Here is a 14,606-nt window from a genome sequence, read left to right on the forward strand (position 1 = left end):
ATCATTTGAAAGAAACTTTCGATATACTCAGACGGTACGGAATGAAGTTGAACCTGGAGAAATGCGCTTTTGGCGTAGCCTCGGGAAAGTTCTTGGGTTTTCTGGTGTCGCAATGAGGGATCGAGGTCAACTCAAACCAAATCAAATATATCGATGGGATACCGAAACTCTTAACCACCAAAACACAAGTCCAAAGGGTCGAATCGCCGCCCAATCAAGGTCCATATCGCGGTCATCAGATATATGCCACAAATTTTTTGGCATACTCAAGAAGGTTAACGGCCTCGAATGGACTCCCGAGTGTGTCCAGACTCTACAAGAACTGAAGTCATACCTATCATCACCACTCCTGATTTTAAAACACGAATCAGGGGAGCAACCCCTCGTCTATCTAGCCGTCTCTGAGGTAGCGATAAACGCAGCCTTGATCCTAAAAAACAAAGGTACGCAATCTCCCATCTTTTACATTAGCAAAACACTCGTCGACGCCGAGACGGGGTACCAGCACCTCAAAATTTTTGCTCTAACCTTGGTCGTAGCTTCACAAAATCTTAGACCATATTACCAATGCCACCCCATCTCGGTCGTCACAACCTTTCCCTAAGGAGCATTTTGCATAAACCCGAGCTATCGGGGAGGCTGGACAATTGGGCCATTTAGCTAAGTGAGCATGATATCATGTACCAACCGCGAATGGCGATAAAGTCACAAGTTCTCGCCGACTTCAGTGCAAAGATAATGCATGAAGTCGAAAGGGATGTCGTCCAAGCTTCCCTCCAAACACCAGACCTATGGGTCCTATACACCGATGGCACATCCAACGTGTCAGGGTCCGGACTGGGACTCGTACTCGAGGTTCTTATCGGCAAAGTAATTCGCCAGTCCATAAGGTGCCCGGATATGACTAACAATGAGGCTACGTATGAGGCCGTAATTGCAGGATTGAAGCTAACACTCAAGTATGGGACGAAACAGTTGAAACTCCGTTGTGATTCCCAGCTCGTAGTCAACCAAGTCACAGGGACTTTCCAAATCAAGTAACAAAGGTTGCAAAAATACCAAACCGAGATCTGTAAGCGATTTCCTAAGTTTGACGAATGCCATCTCAATCCGATCCCATGAGCGCAGAATGCCGAAGTAGATGGCCTCGCCAAAATGGTCGCAACTACCAAAAGCATCACAATCGAAGATAAGAGTGTAGTCTATCTCCTGAACTCATCACTAGACCAAATCGAAGTAAAAAACATAAACTTAACTTAGGACTGGCGCTATCATATCATTGTATATTTGTAGGACGACATACTCTCATGCAACAAAAAGAAGCCAAGAAACTAAGGATGCAGGCGGCCAGATACAACCTCCTCCATAGCGACCTATACTTGAGGACTTATGGCGTCCCTCTGGCAAAATGTTTTGGCCCAAACCAAACCCAACGCATCCTCGAAGAAGCCCATGAAGGCAATTGCGGTGCTCACTCCAGCAATCGAGCACTGGTCAGATGCCTTATACGGGTAGGATACTATTGGCCTACCATGAAAAAGGACGTTGCAAACTTTGTAAGGAAATGCGAACTGTGCCAACAGTACACTCTAATGATTCATCAAGCAAGCGAACACCTCCACTCAATCTCCTCCCCTTAGTCGTTCATCAAATGGGGAATGGACACCGTGGCCCCCTCCCAGCAGGGTGAGGTAATGTACGATTCCCTTTGGTTTTAACTGACTATTTCTCTAAATAGGTGGAATCAGGAGCATTCGACAAAGTACGAGAACAAGAGGTAATCACCTTTATATGGAGAAACATCATCTGTCGATTCAGCCTACCCAAGAAAATCAATTGTGACAATAGACCCCAATTTATAGGAAAGAAAACCGCTGAATTTTTTGAGAAATGGCATATCAAGAGGATACTCTCAACCCCATATCATACAGTGGGTAACGGGCAAGCAGAATCCTCCAATAAGTCCATACTAAATATCATGAAGAAAAAGCTTGAAGACGCCAAGGGATTGTGGCCAGAAATACTACAATAAGTATTATGGGCCTACCAAATAACTCTGAAGACGAGCACATGAGAGACGCCCTAATCTTTGATCTATGGGATCGAGGCAGTAATACCGATCGAGGTCGAAGAACCCAGCTTAAGGTACCCCCATGAAAGTGACATAAATAACGATGAGAGTAGAAGGCAGGAACTCGACGAAATCGACGAACTAAGAGATGTGGCGTACATAAGAATGGTCGCCCAAAAATAACAAGCAGAACGCTATTACAACAAGAAAGCAAAGCTCTGTCCGCTTAAAGTTGGGAACTACGTACTGAAAGCCAAAACTAAAGCGAGCAAAGACCCTCGTGAAGGCAAGCTGGGATGATCCATACAAAATCATAGCCAAAGAAAATAGGGGTTCATTACAACTAGATACCATGGAAGGAAAGCAACTACCAAACAATTGGAACATCAGCCACCTCAAATACTTCAACTTCTGAGAGAAAAAAATATCCCCTAAATCGTACTCTTTTTCCCTCACTTGAGTTTAGTTCCATTTTGGTTTTCTTAAGGAGGTTTTTAACAAGGCGGCGAAAGGAACACTTCGGGTCGAAATACGCGAGGGTGGGACCGTTATTACTATTTCATTGCTCGACTTCTCAATACTCTCCAAGTCAAACAATGAAGGGACTAGGTAGATTGGGACTAGGACTAGAATACCAGCCAATACCCAAAATCTGTAATTTTCTCTAAGTATGTAACCAAAGCAACAATGTCAAATCAATAAGAAAATTATGCTTATCAAAACATCTTTTTCGTATTAAGGTTATGTTCGACCACGCTCGAGAAAACACCTACCGGCCCTCGACCGTGATTTAATGAAAGGTTATGTTCGACCCAACTCAAACAAATACCTACCGGCCCTCGTCCGTGATCCAACAAAAGGTTATGTTTGACCCCGCTCGAGCAAACACCTAACGACCCTCGGCCGTGATTTAACGAAAGGTTATGTTCGATTAAGCTCGAACAAACACCTACCGGCCCTCAGCCGCGATTTAACGAAAGGTTATGTTCGACTAAGATCAAACAAACACCTACCGGCCCTCGGCTGCGATTTAATGAAAGGGTATGTTCGACTGAGCATGAACAAACACCTACCGGCCCTCGACCGCGATTTGATGAAAGGTTATGTTCGACCCCGCGCGAACAAACACCTATCGGCCCTCGACTGTGATTTAACGAAAGGTTATGTTCGACCCCGCTCGAACAAACACTTACTGGCCCTCGACCGTGATTTAACGAAAGGTCATGTTCGACCCCGCTTGAACAAACACCTACCGGCCCTCGACCACGATTTAACGAAAGGTCATGATCAACTAAGCTCAAAGAGACACCTACCGGCTCTCGGCCGCAATTTAATGAAAGGTTATGTTCGACATCGCTCAAACAAACACCTATCGGCTCTCGGCCACATCTCAACAAAGAAACACACGCGACCTATGAATATTCGGCTCCAAGGCCACGACTGGCTAAAAAACAAACAACAATAAGAAAGACAAAAGAACAAGCAAACAATAGAAGCAAAAAACATACAAGTACAGAAAACAAACTACAGTAAGGGAAAAAGATGCAAGGAACAACTTTGATACTTCATACTTAAACTGTTTACAAAGGATCATGAAAACGACAACAAAAATACACCAAAAATTCAAAAGAAAACTACTGGTCGCCGCCATCGCGACCTTCAGTGCCTTCGCCAACTTGGTCCTTAACGGCGTCGCCACCCTGACCTTCATTACCCTCACCATCTCGATCTCCCTCTCCATCGCCACCTTCGCCCTCATGATAAGTAGTATTGTACCAGACGTTCTCCTCAAGACGATCTACATCCTCATCCCCCCTCCTCCTCATCGGCCTCAGGCGTAGAGGGATCATACCCACAAGCAACTCGTGCTTCATGAGCCTTAACGCGAACATCTTCGAGGGTAGACTCAGAAACGGATCCCGCCACATGCAAATCTCGAAAGATATCTAACTGAGCCTCAACATGAATCTATTCCTCATATAACTCCCGAGGAACATTGGGAAAATTTGAAGGGTAGGAAGAGGACGACTGTGCTAGTAATTGAGCCTTCTCGACCTCTAGAGCAGTAACTCGATCGTAAAGACCAGAAGTTTTTTTCTCCAACTCCCCAATCCTTTCATCGAGTCGCTCTTCTTTGAGCCTTGCCGTCGTTAAATCATTTTCTCGTTCGGAACGGAGAGTTCGGATCACCACCTCAAGGGACTTCGCCTTCCTCAAAGCCTATGACCGCGCAGACTCCACCTTCTCTAGATCCTCTTACTTCTCAGTGACCTCGCAACTAAAAGCCTCCACCTTAAACTGACATTCCTCAAGCTGGCCTCGCAACAAGACTACCTAAGCTTGGATATCCCTACACTGGGCTTCAACCCCCTACTAGGCTCAAGCTCTTGCTCTTTTATCCTCAACGTTCCCTACAGGACGTTGCACTTCCCCACTACCCGCACCAGTTCCTCATCTCTTGCCTTCAAGTCCTCCTTCAGTTGGCGCACATCGCCGCCTTCACAAAGAAGGCACCGAAGCTCCTGGTACTTCTCAAGACATCTGATGTACTTTTCCTTCAACTTCACATGGATATATTTACGTCTCTGCTCCCTACGAGTACTTTCAATCTCCAAGATGACCGTCTACAAAACGAATGAAGGAAGTCAGAGACTACGAAAGAACAAAACCTAAGGAAAATAACTGACAACAAATATACTTACCCGAAAGGAAAGACCAACAATGTTATTTGCCAGGGTGTTGTCATATATAGTCTTAAGGGTCGTGCCCTCAATCTCAGAACAAATAGGGATAAGGGAGGGGATAATCTTCTTGGTGTCCACAAGAAGATTACGATCCATCGGGATCATAATAGTCCTTGAACCTCATTCTAACCTCACATCAAGTTGAGTAAGCCCCTCGTCGATCATCCTCAACTCATCTACATCCATGTCGGAATCGGATCCAACATGCTCCTTAGCGACAACCTTCCCTCTATCATCAGTCGAAGAAGGCATGTCTACCGTAACCCTAGAAGATGAGACCTCTTCGCATCTTGGAAGAACAGGGTTGTAATTGCTTACCATGCCTTCTACCGCATTCCCCGCAGGATGCATATTCGTATGCTCCAAAAACATAGGGCCTTGGGACTTGCCTCTAGGATCTCCCCGATATGCACTGTGGCTATTTCCCGAAGGACAAGGCCACCATCTCCTACATCAGCGACCGCCGACCTCTCTCCCCCAACATCCATAGCCCTCCTCTTATGAGGCAGCAAATTTCCATCACTAAGCAAAGGTTCGTCGTCCTCGTCGATGAGAGAATATAAGGGAGAAGACGAAGTCTCCACAACCTAAGTAGGGACAAATTCAGATGCAGCAACAAAAAGGGACTAGAATAAGGGCAGGATCAGCCGCAGTCGAAGCAAGGGAAAACATTGAGGACGCAGTAGCTTTCCTCTTCCGGAACGAGGGCGCGGGAGCTCTCGACCTCCTCAAAGACCCCCTGGCCAAAGCTAAGAAAAACAGGAAAAAGGAAAATTAGCGAAGGTAAACAAAAATATGAGTTAAGACACTGATGGTAAAAAGGAAATTACTAGTCGAAGGGATAGAGAGCCCAAACTTCTTGAAAAAACTTTGCCATTCATGAATCCCTACGATGTGAGGGAGGAGCCGATTGACCCGGTCGGAAATATGAGCGACCAAAGGAGAAGGCGAGGTCTTAGCTGCAAAAGAAGAAGGCGGGAAGTCAAAATTCAGGACCAAACACGAGAAAGAGACCAAAATACTTACGAGTATAGTACCAAGCCTCGGGAAAGCTGTCGACATTGGTCACAACGTCCTTGGTCCTGATAAAGTAGAAGTTGAACCAGAATTGACGGCTGGCCTTTATAGGTTCAACATCGCCCCCTATAAATGCTAGATGTGAATAGATGGATTAAATGCCGCAGTGTCAATTCGACCCCGACCAGCTCAGCAAACTTGGTGAACATCTTTATGGCTTTGAAAACGTACGGCACGAACTGAGCAGGGCAAACACCATAGTAACGACAGAATTACTCCACCAACTGAAGGAGGGGGAGAGAATAGACGACTTGGAAGGGGTAGGCATAGATGGCGCAATACCTAGGACGGTGGACCTGTACCGTATCCCACCAGGCGGGGATCGACCCGATATTTTTGGGAAGGCCGAATTTAGCCTTAACCTCCGCCAATTCCTTCACTGTCATCACTAACCGAAAGACTCCAGGTTCGGTATCTGGTGATTTGGTGAATTCGGATCTGGAATAAGGGTTGCATGGGATTATCTCCTCTACCGATGGGAAGGTTCCATCCTCAACAGTGGCAAGAACACTCTCCCTATGGGAGGGGAACACCACTGCCAAGGGAGAAATACAACTCTCGTTGCCATCTGCAGGATGTACGTTAGACATGATTCAATGTAAAGAAAGAGAATAAGAAGAAAAAGGGAATGATGAACGATGTAAGTCGCTGAAACAGGGAGTACAAAGGGTCCTGCAGAGAAGATGAAGGAGAGGCTATTGCTTAAAGAGAAGGAAGATTTTGGAAACAAGTTCAAAATCGACAAACCTTCCGCTATTTATAAGGTTTGCGAGGCACCGGAATCAAAACGTCGGGTCATGATTAGCACGAAAATCGAAATGACAAAGCCAATTAAGGGTCATACCCAAATCGATTCAATGCGTCGGTAAACGATGTCATTATGACGCATGATTTCATGACACCACTTCTTCTCTTGGGCCAGATGGCTCCAACAGACTTCCTAGGTAATTCAAAAAATTCAAAATATGCGGACCTCAAAAGGACACGTAGCCCTGTCTCCACGATCTCAGCCAACTCTATAAAATCGTGTTATGAACGACATTGTCCCCTCACCGACCTCATCCGCGTGAACGACCACAATAAGCAGATGGACTAACTGTATGGGTCAAAATCCATCTTTAGTCGAAATGATATTAGTAAAACATTCCTGGGATGCCACGAGTCGAAGTAATATAATTACGAGCGAAGGCCGCGGTCGAAGAGTCAGCAAGATTGAAGTCGATGAGTTGTCATTCTGGCCGAGGTCGAGCACTCTAAGCAAAGCTATAACGACTAGTTTCAAGATAGGCTACAAAAGAGAATATTGTATGCACTTGTACTGTTAGGGTTTTTAGGAACATATTCCCTATAAATAGAAAGAGACACAATAATAGAAAATATGTGATATTCATTTGTAAAAATACACTTTGACTTTAGAGAGAATCAGATTTCATTGCAAGCATACAAACATTACATTTTCACTAAGATTCTTGTCTATACTTTTCTACTAGATCCGAGAATAATTGAGATATTCAAAGGATTGTCTATCACTCATCATCGTTAGAAAGGACAGTCCTTGATTCCATCCTTTCTTGGGTGACTCGTTCATTGTATTTATTTAAATGCTATATGTACTTAGTATTTATTGCACTTTTGAGAACTCCATCTTAGGAATATTATTGTTAACTAAGATTAACCCTTATTTATATAAATTTAATTAGTTGAATCAATATTTATATTGTTTGGTCATGCAATTAGCCTACATTCATACACCAACAATAGTGGGGGGCTTTTAATGAGTTAAGACCCACCGTAAAGGTAAATTTAGAAATTTTTATCGAAGAATAAAGTTCATTCCTCAACGTATTGTCGGATTAATTTAAGGAAACCATTAGAAAAATCGATTGCACAAAGCTATCTTACTCGTCAGATCACTCAGAAACTTCTAATTTACTGACAAATAATTTGATTTGATAAAGAGAATGTTGATTAATTTCACATAGAGATTCTCAGACGGAAAAAGTCATGCCATACCCTCGGGAGAAAGTAGCAATGATTGCCATGCATTGCTGCCCTACAGGACCTGTGTTGCCGATTAATATTAACACGGTACATCTCTTGGTAGAGCGACCTGAAAATGAAGACTTTGACCGAATGAATAAGGATCATTTGATAGATATTGTTTTTGAGGATGAGAATTTAGGACGAGTGATTTTCTATTCGATATGTGTTGATTAGATGCGTATTCCTTGATTGAGGGACGAGGATTTGTTTGAATGATGAGACCGGACTTACCTAAAGTCAAGGCAGATCGGAGTCCTACTTCACAGATGATCACATTGTAAATTGACTAATCGGATTAACCACTTCATTTTCTTTTCTTCTCTTGTGGAATAGTTCATTCTATCTTCAAACTTTTTATGTAGACTCCAAGAATAACCACTCCTTAGATTTGTCATATTGCATATACGCTCTCTCCGGTCCACTTTAAGTGATATTTTTTACTATTTTCACACATATTAAGCATTAATTCACAATAAAATTGACCGTATTAACCTTAATTTGCTCATTGAAAATATAACTACTCCTAAGCTCTTTACTTCGAGGGCACTTTTGGAAAGAAGTTAATTCCGTCTTGATATCTGAAAAAAATTAAGCTAGCATTTGGCCATAGATTTCTAAATTTGTTCTGAAAAATCTGATTTTGGTGAAGTCTGATTTGAAGATGAAAATGTGTTTAGACATCAATTGTCAAAACATATTTCTCAAATTTATTTTGGAAAAACATGAAACATGAATTATACCCACAAGTTCTAAAAGCTATCACAAATACCCAACAATACCATTATCAATAACATTCATTATATTATCGCAAACCATAGTCCTGAACATAAATAAATTTGATATAAAATTATTATTTTTATAATGAACTACATGATACACTATCAGGTGACCGAGAAGACGAAACAACATTATTACAAAATAATAAATGGTGGGCTCTTTTATAAAATACAAAAGTATGGGGCAATTTTTAAAAAATGTAATAGTGATATTTTGGCCCAAAACCAGCTATTGACCTAGTTTTGGGTTTTGGGATTTGGAATTTGGGATTTTGCCAAAGTGTAGACAAAATCTATGGCCAAACATGTGTTTGCCAAATAAAACACAAATTTATTTTGGCAAAATTTATTGCCAAACGGGTCATAAATATTGTGGACCACACAAAAAAGATCGAAAAAATCATATAAAGTGGATCGGAGAGACTAATAATTTGCTCTTTTTTTTTCTTTTTTTTTTTTTTGGAAATTCCTCTTCATCTATGTATTAGCGTAAATGCTCCACCTCCCCCAATTTTTTGGTACAGGAAAAGAAAATTAATGCAGACGTGAAAGTTAGTTGTTAGCAATGAAGGATTGGTTCTTTTTGTTGACTAGAAAACAGTTTCATGAGCCTCTCCTCTTTGATAAAAGAATCGCCGTTTATTTTCAATGTTTTCGACTTTCTGTCAGATGTAACATTCATAATCTCCTTTAAACACATGTACCTCGAATAGCTCCATACCTTATAAGACAAAAATTAAACCACTTAGCAAAGGTCCATCTAAAAGCAATTCATTCCTCCAGCTAGCTCACTAATTTTATCGTCGTTCCGGTTTTTGTCCTTTGAACCAATTCTGAATTAGATTTTAAATCCCCTCTAACATGCATTGATCCTTCACAAGTCAAGAATTTAGCACATGCACACCATAATCCACATGTAGATTATCTTATGTACATTGATATTTAATTATGCAAAAGAACATTCTCTACACCGCCAATTACCAATTATTGGAAAACCTGTCATGAGATTTATCATAGATTTTAAATTGTTCCGATCATGAGAATCATGACTATTGAATTGAAGCAAATATACGTCTTCCACGGGATGATTCAGGTGACAATATCCATTCAACTTTGTAGACAATAAGTGGAATCTGCTAGTGCTAAATGTAGTGACTTCATTCCGAAACAAGGCCGAAGGGAAATGGCCATAATGATTAAAAGACTTATGTTACAGAATTAGGCAATTAGAAACTAGGTGGTAGAACCTGGAATATGAACATATGCTTAATCAAACAGTGACAGGGTTAACTGTCATTCAAATTAAGTTTTAAGTAGCTACTTGTGCAAAGATAACTAGACAAATGATTTACTCCTCTTTGATTCTATTCAAGAACTTGAAGACATAGAGCATGGTCGGCCTCCTAGCTGGATTATCCGAGAGACATAATGCAGCAATCTGTAATGTCTGAAGCATCATCTGCTTAGAATCTGCATCAAGTATTGTTGGATCAAGCACATCAACTGATTGCCCCTTCTTCATCTTCTGAAGTACCCAACCAACCAAATTTCCGCCTTCCACGTCTTTGAAATCTGGACCTGTCGGCTCTTTCCCTGTCAGCAGTTCAAGCAGAATCACACCAAAAGAATAAACATCTCCTTTTGTTGTGGATCGCCATGTCTGCCCATACTCGGGAGGAATGTACCCAAATGTACCAGCAATATCAGTGCTTACATGCGTCTCACAGGCGCTGATCAACCTTGCCAAACCAAAATCAGCAACTTGTGCCTCGAAATCATCGTTGAGCAAGATATTACTTGCCTTTATGTCCCTGTGAATAATGTGGGGAGTGAACCCGTGATGAAGGAAAGCTAGACCACGTGCAGCACCTACTGCAATTTTGAGGCGTTTGCTCCAATCCAGCACATCAAGTGTTCCACTACGGTTTCTTAGCCAGTGGTCTAAGCTTCCATTAACCATGTACTCATAAACCAGAACTTTATCCTCACCATAAGAACAGTATCCAAGCAAGGGCACAAGGTTTCGATGCTTCACTTTTCCCAGAGTTTCCATTTCAGCTAAAAATTCGCGATGACCCTGAGTTTTCGCTTGGTTTAGCTTCTTAACTGCAACTGTTTTACCATCAGGTAAAGTAGCTTTATAGACAGTTCCAAACCCTCCATCACCAACAATCTTAGTCTTGCAAAAGTTGTTGGTAGCTTCAAGAACATCAACCAATGTCAGCTTTAGCAGGGGCTGCTCGAACATGGCCACATTGATGCTAAGAGGCTCTTTCGACTTGCTGCTACCTAAGAAATAAAGGTGCTGATCATCACTGTCCAGTTTGCTGTCCTCACATTCCTCAGGATCACTTTTTCTACTGCTTCTATTAACCCATATCCTTAACACAATGGCGATAGTAAGAATAATCAATATAGTCCCAGCCACCACTGACAAGATACCCCAAACGCTAAACATCGATGATCTTTTAAAAAAACTCTTGGCAGGACATTTTAGAGCCACAATTCCCCCACACAGATCTTTGTTCCCAGCCACTGAAACTTTTGAAAGGTTCTGGCAAATTCCATTTCTCGGGATAGCTCCTTGCAGTTTGTTATCAGTAAAATTTAACACACCCAAATTGGGAAGGGCGCATACTGTTTCAGGTATTTGGCCATAAAGACTGTTGCCAGAGGCATCCAAATACTCAAGCTGCACAAGATTGCCAAGCTCAATTGGAATTTTACCCATTAATCTGTTGTCATGGAGATCAAGAAAAGCCAAGTACGACATGTTTCCCAAAGATGGTGGCAAGTTCCCAGTAAAGGAATTAGTACCCAAATTTAGAGCTTCAAGTCTCCATGCTACAGAGTTTGAGAATAGCTGATCCAGACTACCTGAAAGCCTGTTCCGCTGAACATAAAGGCCAACTAGGTTTGCCATCCTTGATAGAGAGGGAGGAAGTTCACCATCAAGTACATTTGAGCTCAAGTCTAAGTGAGTCAGCCCATTTAAGTTCCCAAAACTTGATGGTATTGGACCGGTAAATTTGTTGCTAGTCAAATTCAGCTTCACCAAACTACCTACTTGCCCAATGCTTTGAGGTATTGAACCTGTGAGCTGGTTATTCCCAAGATAAAAGCCTTGCATCTTAAGTGAGTAGCCGAATTCCTCTGGAACGGTGCCTGTCAACAAATTCCCAGTTAAGTCTAATGTAGTGAGATTCACTAGGCGGGCAAGTGATCGTGGTATATCCCCGGATAGCATGTTATTGCTGAGCAAAAGATCCACTATAACAACACAGCTCCCTAGCTCTTCAGGTATCGAACCAGACAACTTGTTGTGAGACAGATCATAGACACCATGATGCTGCACATAGCTTGAATCAGGGATACTTGTTTGACGGAAATACTTGGAAATCATGGAAGGAATAGCACCACTAAGCTCATTGTGGGAAAGAACCAGGCACTGTAGCTGAGGCAGATCCACAAGTGTCACCGGGATCGACCCATGAAGCCTGTTATTCCCAAGATCCAATGTTGTAAGAGAGATACAATCCCCCACTTCAACAGCAATGGAACCTTCAAGAAGATTGGAATTCAAATTCAATACTGAGAGAGAAGTCAAATTACCAATCTCCTTAGGAATGACACCACTTATCTTGTTGTTACTAAGAACTAGCCTTTGCAATGACACAACATTACCAATTTCTGTAGATAGAGTACCCTGTAAGTGGTTATTTGCAGCAGAAAACTCCAATAGAGCAGCAGAATTCCAGAGACTTACTGGGATAGAACCAGTTAAATTGTTGGAATCCAAATCAAGAACCATCAAAGGAAGCTCTGATAAATACTCTGGAATCGCCCCAGTAATACTATTATCTAATAATGCCAATTGGGTCAGATTACCGCACTTTACAAATGTGTCTTTAATACTGCCTGTGAGAAAATTGTGATCAAGATCAATATCTGTGAGTGCCACAGCATTACAAAGCTCCTTAGGTATTGGACCAGACAGTAAGTTGCTGCTCAGACTAATATGATTCAACAAAGAACAGTTCCCTATCTCAGCTGGAATTTTTCCCGAAAATCGATTACTCGAAAGTAAAAGGGAATCCATTTGTGTCCATTTTCCAAGCCAAGAAGGCAATGGACCAGAAAGCTGATTCCTTTCTGCAGCAAAAGATAGTATAGGCAACTCTGAAAGCTCTTCACGCAAAGGACCAGTGAGTGAATTAAAAGAAAGCATCACTGTTGTCAAGTTTCTACACTTTCCAAGCTCAGGGGGTATTGAACCATTGATCTCAGAGTAAACTAAGTTCAAGAAAGTCAAATTCTCAAGACTGCCTATTGCTTTTGGGATAGAACACTTCAATGGGTTATAAGAAAGGTCAAGTTTGGTCAAAGATTTCAACTTTGAGATAGATTCTGGCAATGGACCCTCAAGTGAACATGAAGCAGCATAGAAATTATGGAGATTAAAAAGTTCACCAATTTCTGGTGGCAACTTGCCAGAAAATCTGTTAAGCCCAAGGTAAAGATTTTTAAGGTTTCTCAATTTCCCAATTTCAGGTGGAATAGAACCAGAAAGGGTGTTGTTAGACACATCAAAAGAAGCCAAAGATTGAAGCTTTGTGAAGAGTGTTGGAGAGAGAGAACCTGAGAGAAAGTTGTTGCCAAGAGCCAAGACTTGTAGCTGAGTCAAATTACCAATTTGGGCTGGAATTTTTCCGGTCAAAGCATTGCCAGAAAGGTCAAGAAACCTTAGTTGAGTCAAAGTTGCAATGTGGGGTGAAATGGGTCCTTTGAGTGATAAAGAAGAGAGCTTGAGGGAAACAACTTGGCCATTTTTGCAAAAAACGCCATTCCAGTGGCAATGTGAAGTTGTGGGGGTCCATGTAGACAGAATATGTGGATTTTCAAGAGAACTCCTGAAAGAAAACAGGCTTTGTCTTTCTGGGTCCTCTTCTGAAAATCTTTGTAGGGCTGCATTGGAAACAAAGAAACAGAAAAGAAAGACAATGGCAGTGGTATAAAGAAACCTAATGGCCATCACAAAAAGGCCAGTACTTTGAAATGCAGTGGAAGAGAAATGAAATGGGATATGTAATGAACAAGTGGTAGATATGAGTGTATTAACAAAGACTGAGAAAAGTCCTATATACAATTATGTGAACTCTACTACTCCATTAAAGAGGGTACTGAATTGGATGTTGAAAGTCGGAAGCATTAAGAGGAAAGAGAATAGCAAAAGGAAGTGTTGGGAACATGAAGAGAGGAGAGAAGAACAGATTATACTACATGGTGGAATACGAAAATATTTTTTTGTAATCCCCAGAAATTTTCTTAGTGTAATGTGATAGTGAGAAACAAGCAAATACAAGTACAGGCTCAAGAAAACAACAGTGTCTTCAATGAGTCTTGAGTGGGGGTCCTTGGCCCCTACTTAGTACGGGGGGGGGGGGGGACTATTTCATTACCAACAAATGAATACGAAGAGGTTGTTGAAATTTGTCAGTCATACAACTCAGTTTTTTATGAGACATATTTTAAGATTCCGAGCTTGGGAGCACCTAAATGACTTATCCCTAAAACACCCTCTAAATTAAAAGGAAACCCCCCTCCAACTTTCTTCCACATTTTGAAGATTCAATTGCGTGGTTTGACACATTTGAATCTACTCCTTAATTTGTTTGGTAATAATTGAAGTTTACTGCTTGCTGTGTAATGTAGCTGTAATGATACTGCTAGAGCTAAAGTCCCATTTAAAGAGTATTTAATGATAATGTGAGGACAAAAGCAGATGAATGATGAAACTCTGTGGAGCTCATTCTAAATCAGAAAAAATTTCTTTCTTACTTGAGGATAGAAGAATCTTATTTTTTCAAGTTTGTACTTTACTGTGAACTTGAAATG

At 41.6% G+C, this 14,606-nt stretch overlaps 1 protein-coding gene across 1 annotated transcript; it reads right to left on the bottom strand.

Moving 5' to 3' along the window:
* Positions 1–9,848: 9,848 nt before the first annotated feature.
* Positions 9,849–14,131, bottom strand: LOC107823246 (uncharacterized). Its single transcript, XM_016649871.2, has one exon. The coding sequence runs from the start codon at positions 13,741–13,743 to the stop codon at positions 10,060–10,062; it is 3,684 nt and encodes a 1,227-aa protein (XP_016505357.1). The 5' UTR covers positions 13,744–14,131; the 3' UTR covers positions 9,849–10,059.
* Positions 14,132–14,606: the final 475 nt, after the last annotated feature.

Source organism: Nicotiana tabacum, chromosome 4 (assembly GCF_000715075.1).
Source record: "Nicotiana tabacum cultivar K326 chromosome 4, ASM71507v2, whole genome shotgun sequence".
NCBI classification, from domain to species: domain Eukaryota; kingdom Viridiplantae; phylum Streptophyta; class Magnoliopsida; order Solanales; family Solanaceae; genus Nicotiana; species Nicotiana tabacum.

Excerpts from the sequence above, each read along its gene's own strand:
- LOC107823246 (XM_016649871.2), bottom strand. The coding sequence starts at position 13,743 with ATGGCCATTAGGTTTCTTTATACCACTGCCATTGTCTTTCTTTTCTGT.